At 36.3% G+C, this 11,339-nt stretch overlaps 1 protein-coding gene across 2 annotated transcripts; it reads left to right on the top strand.

Annotated features, from left to right (window-relative positions):
- The first annotated feature begins 447 nt into the window (after positions 1-447).
- On the top strand, positions 448-5,625 carry tmem200cb (transmembrane protein 200C, genome duplicate b). 2 transcript variants are annotated; one of them, XM_016532489.1, is made up of 2 exons: positions 448-530; positions 4,348-5,625. In XM_016532489.1, the coding sequence occupies exon 2, from the start codon at positions 4,423-4,425 to the stop codon at positions 5,500-5,502; it is 1,080 nt and encodes a 359-aa protein (XP_016387975.1). In that variant the 5' UTR covers positions 448-530; positions 4,348-4,422; the 3' UTR covers positions 5,503-5,625. The 2 variants fall into 2 exon arrangements, with proteins under 2 accessions (XP_016387975.1, XP_016387976.1); XM_016532490.1 differs by having other exon boundaries at positions 4,390-5,625.
- The last annotated feature ends 5,714 nt before the right edge of the window (positions 5,626-11,339 follow it).

Here is an 11,339-nt window from a genome sequence, read left to right on the forward strand (position 1 = left end):
GCCATATATGCCACATTTCCAGTGTGAGTAATGAACATCTTTTTTAACATTGCTTTCTTGATTTATTATTTGATCATTCATACATTTTGATATAAAATTGATCTTTCTTAATATATTTTTTTAATTTTTGAGATGATAACTAGACGCCACTCGAATGGCACAAGCAAGGTAGCGAGGTCAAGTGTCGAGCTCTTGTTCTACAGTATGCAGTATGCAGTGAGTGAGCTCTTGTTCTACAGTATGCAGAATGCAGTGAGTGAGCTCTTGTTCTACAGTATGCAGTATGCAGTGAGTGAGCTCTTGTTCTACAGTATGCGGTGAGTAGTACGCAGTACGCAGTGCGCGACCCGCTGCTCTGGCCGATGGGCGGGGCCACACAATGAACGCGAGCTTGATGAAGAGCTGCGGCTCTCTTCAGATAGATCCCTGTCTCAGCAGCATCAGTGCTGGAGAAGATGACAGAGATCCACACACATGGACGAGAGAGAGTGATGGAGAAGAGCTCTGTCTGATGGACAAACACAGTTTCGGTGAGCACAACCAAACCTTCCTGTGACTTCAGTCAAACACTTGTTAAATCATCCTAATGTCGCTGTCTGAGAGGAAATAATCGCGTTAAAGGCTTTCGTGAGCGTCCAAATGGAAATGATAATGTCTAAAGTGATGCATGTGATTGTTACATTGCTTCATATTGACAGAATTATTGACATACTATTTCATTGTTGCATTGTAAACTCAGTTACAATTTTTCAGACCTAATTTTGACGTTTTGCACATGTTGCTTTTCATCTTTGTGCGCATGCATGATTTACTCTTTTAGCTGAATCTCTTCAAAAACATTAGAAAGACCGATTCATGTAAATATCTTACAATCTCATTTCAGCAGTTTTGCAAAGCAAAGTGAACACTGACCTGAATAGGAACATTTTGAACCATTAACTGATCCGAAAGATCTACGTCCTCTTGAAATAATTACAGTAAATGGCATGAGTACTCATTGTAAAGTTTAATATTGTCAAGCTCAGCAGAAGAAAAATGAAATGGAAATCTCTCAAGGTGACCTTAAAGTTGGGCGTTAACACAGATCATCAGCACATGCTAGATTAACAGGTGATGTGTAAGTGATAAATGAGCTGCAAATTAAGAGCCAGATATGATTATTAGTGTATTATTGGTCCGTCAATAATCTGGGATTTTGGTGCTTCACCACCAGTGCTGGATTATGTAATCAGAGTCCAAAAAAATTAATAAAATTGAGTACTCATAATTAGATTATATTACATTATACAATGCTTGTAATCAGATTACAGTTACTTTTTATGGATTACATGATTGCATATTATTCACGCTTTTTTTTTTTTTGTTCCTTTTTTTAAAGTTTACTTTCCGAAAATGTCCATGCTGTACCATTTTTGTCTTTGCTTTTTTGTTATTAATATGGTGCATTTAATGGTACGTTTAAAACAAGTAATCTAAAAAGCAGTCAGGATACATTACCTAAATGAACCTAGATTATGTTTCTAACTACAGTTTTAATCATGTAATCTGTAATCAGTAATGGACTTTTTTTTAAAGTAATCTACCCTTCACTGTGCAGCAGAAAAGATGAGCCAAAAATCCAAATTCTGTCATGATTTCCTCGTCCTCATGAACTGTTTATGATCTGAACGATTCCTGTGGTGGAGTAAGGCTGTGTGAACTATATCCGCACATCTTTAAGTGCATGTCGAATGTGTTGACGTCTGAGATGCTAGACGTTTTCTTTGAGCTCAGACGGTGGGAGGTGAAGTGAAGAACATCTAAAAATGCCTGGCCTCATAACAGGGTTGTGGGATTGTTTGGTTTGTTTGGCTTTGGCATTAAAGCCGTATGGATCGGCTGTATGGTGGGTTGGGTGGAGAGTGTGGGAGTGTGTGCTTATTGTTCTGAGACGAGCGCAGGCAGGATGAGACGGAGATCAGGACACGCTGTGTAAAGACACAGACCAGCGGAGACAGATCAGATGCCAGTTTCATGACTGTTTGCTGATCGATATATTCAACCTTTTCATTATTTTAAGACAAGCCTTGGGTTTGTTTTTCCTCAGTCCAGGACGTAAATCCACAGATGCGGTGCATGTGGCTGCTGGAGTGTGAGTTGGTTTCATCTACTTCAGCTGCAGAGAGTTTATGATTCATGTCACTTTGATTTCCTGACAGTAATGTGTGTCCATGCAAAACTCACTGCCATGATGCAAGGGTGTTGCTATGCTGTTGCTAGGATACACCGGGTGGTTGCTATGATTTTCTGAGTGGGTTTAAACACGTCGCTATGCTGGTGCTTGGGTGTTATAGGTGGTTGCCAGGGCATTGCTATGCGGTTGGTAAGGTTTTCTGAGTGTTGATGTGGATGCTTGGATGTTCTGGGCAGTTGCCAGGGTGTTGCTATGCGGTTGCTAAGGTGCTCTGAGTATTGCTACTGTATATGGTTGTTGAGATGTTCTAGTGGTTGCCAGGCCATTACTATGTGGTTGCTAGGGTTTTATAAGTGTTCCTGTCGCTGCTGGGATGTTCTGGTGGTTGCGAGTGCATTGCTATGCAGTTGGCTTGGCATTCTGAGTGTTGTTTTTGGGAGGTTCTGGGTGGTTGCTAGGGTGTTGCTATGCAGCTGCTAAGGTGTTCTGAGTGTTGCTACTGTAAATGGCTGCTAGGGTGTTGCTATGCAGTTGGCTTGGTGTTCTGAGTGTTGCTACTGTAAATGGTTGTTGGGATGTTCTGGGTGGTTGCTAGGGTGTTGCTATGCAGTTGCTAAGGTGTTCTGAGTGTTGTTACTGTAAATGGTTGCTAGGATGTTCTGGTGGTTGCTAGGGCGTTGCTATGCAGTTGGCTTGGTGTTCTGAGTGTTGCTACTGTATATAGTTGTTGGGATGTTCTGGGTGGTTGCTAGGGTGTTGCTTTGCAGTTGCTAAGGTGTTCTGAGTGTTCTTACTGTAAATGGTTGCTAGAGTGTTCTGGTGGTTGCTAGGGCGTTGCTATGCAGTTGCTAAGGTGTTCTGAGTGTTGCTACTGTATATGGTTGTTGAAATGTTCTGGTGGTTACCAGGGCGTTGCTATGCAGTTGGTTTGGTGTTCTGTGTGTTTTCCTTTAATCTGGCATAAGTCTGGTCTCTAGATATATTTAACATGCATTTTGCAGTTTTATAATGTAGTTCTCCATATTTAATGTGGCTGATTTGGTTTAATTTCCCACAGGTTGTTGTTTATTATTGTCATTTTGCTTCAGTATGGAGATGTTGAAAGCGTCTGTGAAGCGTCACGACCCCCGTCGGCCCTCATTGACGTTCTCTGAAGGGGGTCTGACTCACGTCTCTCATTCGTAGACGCTGACATTTCCACCGGCCGTGTGTCATGATGGTTTTACTGAAGACTTTTCACGCCATAAATTATTCATGCAAACATCACTGTACGGCACGCATAATTCTGAGGGATTAGGCAAATTGAAATCCTGCTGGCAAAGGTGAATTATACATTAGTCAGTGCAATTAGGCGATGTCATCTGTCAACTGATTGAGTTCATATTGCAGACTTTTGTGTTTTGGCAAATGTGAGCACAGTTTGAGACACATGTGAGAATACTGGGGTCTTTTTCATCACACTTTGCTCTCCATTGAATCTCACTGCTGAAATATTAACACTGCAAAAGTGATTTTCTTGCTTAGTATTTTTGTCCTGTTTTCTAGTACAAACATCTAAAGATTCTTAATTCAAGGGCAGGGTTATTATTGTTAACTGAGTCAAAAACGAAAACCTTAAACATTTTGATTACTTGAAATAAAATAAAACAATAACTGAAATAAATAAAATGTAAAGAAACAAAAAAAGTCACCTTATTTTGTCTTGTTCTTGTTCAGTTTAGGTTGAAGTACTAAAATAACTAAAACTAAACATGTTAAACAATAATAGAAATGACAAAAACACACCACAAAATTACTAAAACAAACTAAAATTAAATCAAATCTAATTCAAAATATTAATAAAAATATTGTATATCAATGATACTAAAGTAACACTGATTAAGATACATTTACTTGAGATGCACAATGACTTTTAGTTAAAAGTCATAAATGAAAATGCATTAAAAAGAAAAAACAATCTGTCAGTGGGGTCAGAAAAAGAATGTGGTTTTGTCTTTGAATTAACTTCATTTTTTTTATATATATATATTTGTTTCCTTTTTTAACAATGAACTTACTTCATTTTGATACATTTTTCAGAAAAAAAACTAAAAGTCATTGAAGTAAACGTATCTTAATCAGTGTTATTTGAAGTGGAAAATCATTTGTGATCTCATTTGTGATTTTTCTTGTAGGCTTGGATTCTAGACGAGTTCTTCTTTCTGTCCCGCCCACAGGATGATTGACAGCCCCGTGAACCAATAGGCAGGATGATCGCTACCGGCGGGCTGCTGAGGATTTCCCGGCGCCAGGACTCGCTGCGAACCAAGAACCGCGCGGAGAACAAGAAGAAGCGGAAAGCCACGAAGAAGCGCAAGAACGACGTGGTGGTGGTGAAGGGCAAAGTGAAGCTGTGCTCCGTCTCTGGGCTGGTGGCGGCGCTGGGGCTTTTAATCCTGATGATCGGCATCGCCATAACCGTACTGGGATACTGGCCCAGAGCAAACAACGAGAAATTCATGCGACGAATACAAGAGGAGAACCTCACAAGCAATAACGAGTTAGTGAAGTCAAACGAGCCGGACGGCACAAACACCTCATCTGGCTTCTTCAAAAGCCTGTTTGCTGGTTATTTATACTCGGATAACCTCAAAGTCTTCGGACCGTTAGTGATGGGCATCGGGATTTTCCTGTTCATCTGCGCCAACGCAGTTCTCCACGAGGATCGCGATAAGAAGACCAAAATAATCAACCTGCGAGACATTTACTCCACGGTCATCGACATTCACAGTTTGCGTGCCAAAGACTGCGTCCCGTTCAACGGCCTCATCATGCAATCGAAGAGCGATAAACCCGCGTCTCCGCAAAACTACAGACGCACATCGTGCGCGAGAAAACACAGCGTGTTTGCAAAGCGCCAGTCGTTCGCCGACACAATTTCTAGCATATATCACGGAGCCGAGGAGGCCTTCACGCTCCCCGTCATCAAACTCAACAACTGCGACTTGCAGGAGAACGAACTGGTGCGGCGGAAGAGTTGCGGTGCAGCGGTGGAAACCAAAGCGGAGGTCTCAAGGACGCGGATGTCGCTTTCCCAGGATTCAAAGCTCAACATGGTGCAGGTCGCGGGGTCGCACCTGTCTCTGAGCACGCTGACGGATTCGGGTGACAGGTGTTTGGACGAGAGCTCGCGCAGGTTCAGCTGTCCCAGATTGGAGCGATCGGGCAGTAAGGGCTACATTAAACTGGCTGATCTGGGAGGAGATTCGTTCGAGACGCCTGACGCAGAAAGAGAGGAGAAAGCTCAGACACGTCTGCATAAACACACTGCGTCATTGTCACATTTGTGATAAACTCAACCCCCAAAAACCCTGTAAAGCCTGACTTAATAGTCTTAACGGAACCTTTAGAAAACAATTGTTTGCATATGCGTTTATGTTTTGAGAATATGAGGCTCTTTTTTTATTCAGAGAGCAGAAATATGAGATTGGTGCAGATGCTGATATTTACATGATGGAATCCTGCTGCTTGTGATGTAAATCAATCAGAATCAGAATCAGAATTTGCCAAGTGTGCTTACACACACCTTACACATATGTGACCCTGGAGCACAAAACCAGTCATAAGGGTCAATTTTTGGAAATTGAGATGTATACATCATCTGAAAGCTGAATAAATAATCTTTCCATTGATGTATGGTTTGTTAGGATAGGCTCCAGCTACAGTTACACTAAAAGAGCTTTAAACGAACCACAACAAAAACAAACAAACTCAATCCTGAGTCTTCATCTTCAACACCAGATCTGTTGATTTAACAGTTCAAACCCAGGGATGTTTTGCATCTAATGACATTTTAAGTAGACTTTTTGGGGTCAGTGTACAATTCAAAGATTTGTTTTTTTTAAAGAAATTAATAGTTTTATTAATCAAGGATGCATTAAATTGAGCAAAAGCGCCAGTAAAGACATTTATAATGTCACAAAAGATTTATATCTCAAATAAATGCTGTTCTTTCGAACTTTCTATTCATCTGTGAATCCTGAAAAATAAAATGCATCACAGTTTCCACAAAAATATTAATGTTTTCAACATTGATAATAATCAGAAATGTTTCTTGAGCAGCATATTAGAATGATTTCTGAAGATCATGTGACACTGAAGACTGGAGTAATGATGCTGAAAATACAGCTTTGATCACAGAAATAAATTACAGTTTAACACATATTCACATAGAAAACAGCTGTTTTAAATTCTAATAATATTTCTGTATTTATGATCCAATAATGCATCCTTGGTGAGCAGAAGAGACTCTTACAGAAACAATCCTAGTGAAGCTTCTGTATGCAGTTCAGTCGGATCTCAGCAGAAACTCTGGATGAACGAACCGTAGAGAATGTGCGAGATCTTAACATCAGATGTAGATGTAGAGGATGTGATATATTTGAGAACATTAGCAATGAATGCTGACACATGTCTCTATATGAACATGTCTGTAGTTCTAGATTGAGCTCTCATGTTAATATTCTGGATTTGTTAGGTGTCTGTTGTTGTTGTGAAGGCAGAGTTCAGTACGGTCCTGAAGCTCGTGTTCTGGAAGCGTCTCCAGATCGTCGCAGTGTTTGTGAAGCAGATCCAGATTTCAGTCGTGTGCTGTGTTGCTGAACTCAGAACTTCTTACTGTATGAACTTAAAGTACTTAAGCAGAAGAACATGTCTATATTTACCTGCAGATCAGGCATCTGACTGCTGTACACGATGCAGGTTATTATTAAACTCAACCTTCCTGCAGATTCTTTTCTGTTATAGTTAATGTAGCAAAATAAGATTTCCAACCTGAAAATACTTCGCCTGAATCTTTCTTTCTTTCTTTCTTTCTTTCTTTCTTTTTTTCTTTTTTTTTCTTTTTTTTCTTTCTTTCTTTTTTTTTCTTTTTTCTATCTTTCTTTTTTTTTTTCTTTTTTTTTTTCTTTTTTTCTTTCTTTCTTTCTTTCTTTCTTTCTTTCTTTCTTTCTTTCTTTCTTTCTTTCTTTCTTTCTTTTTTTCTTTTTTTTTCTTTCTTTTCTTTCTTTCTTTTTTTTTCTTTTTTCTATCTTTCTTTTTTTTCTTTCTTTCTTTTTTTATTTTTTCTGTTTCTTTCTTTTTTTCTTGTTTTCTTTCTTTCTTTTTTCTATCTTTCTTTCTTTTTTTCTTTTCTTTCTTTCTTTTTTATTTTTTTATCTTTCTTTTTTCTTTTTTCTTTTTTTTCTTTCTTTTTTTCTTTTTTCTATCTTTCTTTCTTTTTTCTTTCTTTCTTTTTTCTTTCTTTCTTTTTTTCTTTTTTCTGTTTCTTTCTTTTTTTCTTGTTTTCTTTCCTTTTTTTTCTTTCTTTCTTTTTTCTATCTTTTTTTTTCTTTCTTTCTTTTTTTTCTTTTTTCTGTTTCTTTTTTTCTTGTTTTCTTTTTTTTTTTTTCTTTCTTTCTTTTTTCTTTCTTTCTTTTTTTTTCATTCATTCTTTCATTTTTTTTTCTTTCTTTCTTTTTTCTATCTTTTTTTTTCTTTCTTTCTTTTTTTTATTTTTTCTGTTTCTTTTTTTCTTGTTTTCTTTTTTCTTTTTTCTTTCTTTCTTTTTTCTTTCTTTCTTTTTGTTTCATTCATTCTTTCATTTTCTTTTTCTTTTCTCTTTAGTAAATTTTTTCCTTTACTTTTTTATTGTTTTCTTACTTTTTCTTTCATTTCATTTAAATTTTTCCTTTTCTTTTTTCTTTTTTTATTGTTTTTCTTTCAGTTTCTTTTTTATGATTTTCTTACTTTTCTTTTTTATTTCAGTCTTTTTCTGTCTTTTTCTTTATTTTTTATTTTTTTTATTTTTCTTTCACTTTTCTTATTGTTTTTCTTTCATTTAGTTTCTTTAATTTGTTTTATTGTTTTCTTGTTTTTCTTTTTCCTTTTCTCTCTTTTTTTCTTTATTTTTTTTATATTTATATTTGTATATAAAAATTTGTTTCACTTTTCTTTTTTCTCTTATTTTTTTATTTAAATTTTTTTTTTCATTTTATTTTCTATTGCTTACTTATTTTTAATTCGCTCCAGTGCGTGTGTAATGTACTCTGCTGTATGTCAATAACATGTGATTTTACGTCTTAGTTAATCATTCACATGAATGTTTCGATTCCTGATGTAGAAAAGCGTTGTGCCTTTTGACAAACGGTTTCGTGTTGCTCTGATCTACTCTATAACTTGTGTATTTAGACTCCAAAATCCACTGTATATCTATTAGAAGGTTTTATATGTTTATTATAAAATGACCTCCACATTAGCCGTAATCACGACTAGATCCTGAGACTGGAGTAAAGTCTCTTGTCCGTGTGGGACAGCACTGATATTCATGTTTCAGATGTGATAAACACACACATAGCTCACATTATGCAACTTTGCACATGCTGTTTTTGTACTTTCACTCATCTGTAGTGAGCAGATGTTGATGCAGGCTACACGAAGAGCAATAAGTGATCTAGCTGAGGACTCAGGTGTGTAGATTCACTGTTTCAGACACTTTGTCGGGATTTTTGAGAGTTTGTTCTGATTCTGGGTTTTGTAGCTGTTTGATAGTTTTAGCTGCTACATCAAAATAAAGTTCTTTGAGTTAATATTGTCCTGCATTGATCTTCTGATCGAGGCTCCATGTGTTAGAAATAGATTTATACTGACATCTAGTGGAGAATCGTGGTTAGTGAAGATTGTAAACTTTAATATTAACTTTATTTAAATTTTCATGTAACTATTTCTTTGGCATAATAACAACATATTTACTTTCTTATTTCAGAATAGATGAATAGTGTGTGAGAAGTTGTTCATCACTCCTCAGAATGATATTTAAGCAAAACTATACGTAAACTGATCTAATGACTTTAGTTTATGAACCTTGAGCTTCACTTGATATTGTGTGTGGCATCAGGTCACGTCAGGTGAACAACAAAAAGATGATCTTATTATCTTTAATCATCTCTTATCTTGGTGTATAACGTCACTAACGTATTACTGTACAATATAATAAACATTAACATCCGTGCAAAGGTTTAAATGGGCCATGATTGGTGTGTGTGCAAAATCTAGCTGCATTTATACACATAAAATAGATAAAATAATAGAGTGGATAATAAATTCAAGAAGATAGGCTGAACTCTTTTTTTGATTCTTCTGTAACACATACAATGACACATTAAGCTTCAAAGAACAATAACTTAATACAAACAATGACATCTTTGACAGTTCCAGGTAATATATATGTATATAATTGTTCTATTATTTTTCTTATTTTCTTTTTTCTTTCATTTAATTAATTTTTCTCTCTTTTTTCTTTATTTTTCTTTATCTTTATTCGAGTAAAAAATTATTCCCGACAAATGAGTGAAACCTAGGATAGTGGCACATTTTAAAAATGTAAAATTACAACTAATTAGTATTTGGGGTGAAAGTAATTAGTCTTTTTTTAGTGGGTCTCTTCTGTAAATCAGGGAAAAATGTATGATATTTATTTTTTGCTCAGAAAAACAAAAGCAAAATTGCAATTAAATTAAACAGAAAACTTTTAAATTATTTTTGGGAAAAACAACAACAATTTAAAGCAGTATTACACTTGTTGTTTTTATGCGTAAACCCTTTTTCGTCTTTGACACACATATATATATATATATGGAACTGTCAAAGATGCTATTGTTTGTATGTTTCTTGTTTTTTAATTAAATAAATTTGATACAAAAATAATTATTAAATTATAATGAAAATGTAAATATAAAAAATATGTGATATATATATATTTATAAAAATATATAATAATATATATAAAAATATTAATCAACTATATATTTACATGTAAAGTAAAACTAAATAAAAACAGAAGTCACACCGATATGACGCCAGGGAGGAGGGGATTCCATTGGGGCGTGGCTAAGACGACAGCGAACCAATAGCAGGAAATGGGGGCGTGGCCTTCCCGCACCAGCCTCCGCCCAAGGAAACTTGTGAATGAAAGTGGATCTTCAGGTGAGACGCTCTTTTTCTTCTCGAGTCCTTACAGCGCGTGTGTTTGGAGCTCAAACGGGATCAAAATCTCTTCTGTCAAAGGATCGTCTGAGTCAGGTGATGTCGATTTCCCCACAGTCTCGTAGTCTACTAACGCATTTGAGAAATAATTACATATATGATGCCATGATGTAAATATCATGTGACTTTGGAAACTCAGTAGCTAATTCCAGATTACTAGAATCGTCAAATATAATGGATTTATGTTTTTGAACACAAAAAAACATGATGTTGGCACATGCAAATTTATTGAGAGGTGGGCAATCAATGATTAATCTGACATGAAAATTTTTAAGGTTTTGTTTTCAACATTTTTTATTGCCTTGTTGACTAGATCATTTTAAAAGGTCACGTGGTGTAATAATAAATGACTTTTAGGTGTATATTATTCCTTTGATTTTCATGTAGTCTCAATATGAGCTCATAACAGCCTGTGCATAATAAATCATCAAAATGTTGTTTTTGATGCTATAAATCATGTCGCATTGCAGGACATGTCAACTTTCCAAAAGCATTGTGAGTCAAAGTCAACACATGTAGATGTCTAATGCTGCAGCTGTTTGAGGTCTTGATCACTCGTGTAGATGCTGACTCTTTCTTTTTCCTCTTTTTCTGGAATATGGGCTCGTCGTGGATGTGGATGTGGATCTGTGCCGCCGCTGGTGAGTCACTTTCCAAAAGAAACACTCTTTCACCGGCCTGTGGTCAGCGGATATCTTTGACATTTGGGAGGTTTCCAAAAAAAAAAGCTCCTTTGATGTATTTCCAGCACAGGAAAACCCCCAAATCTGCCGAATTATACTGCAGGAGCTGTTTCAGATTCACTTTGACATGAAAAGCACAGCTATGGGTTTTGTGCAGGGGCGGATTTAGTGAACTGGGGGCCCCAGGCAAAATATAGGAATGGGGCCCTATACATTTGCACACAATTGTGATGCTTGCTGCTGCTCAATGGTGCCCCATAGTTGTGTCCAATGCTTCTACATTTTTCCTGTACATGTTATAATGGCTTTCTTTCATGCTGTAGACCACGAAATAGCAACTGATTTACAGTTGAGGTATACACAAAAACAAAATAAATTATAAAATGATAACTTGAGAGTTTAAAACAGAGGTGAGTCAGAAG

Source organism: Sinocyclocheilus rhinocerous, unplaced genomic scaffold (genome assembly GCF_001515625.1).
Source record: "Sinocyclocheilus rhinocerous isolate Xijiao unplaced genomic scaffold, SAMN03320098_v1.1 scaffold94, whole genome shotgun sequence".
NCBI lineage: Eukaryota > Metazoa > Chordata > Actinopteri > Cypriniformes > Cyprinidae > Sinocyclocheilus > Sinocyclocheilus rhinocerous.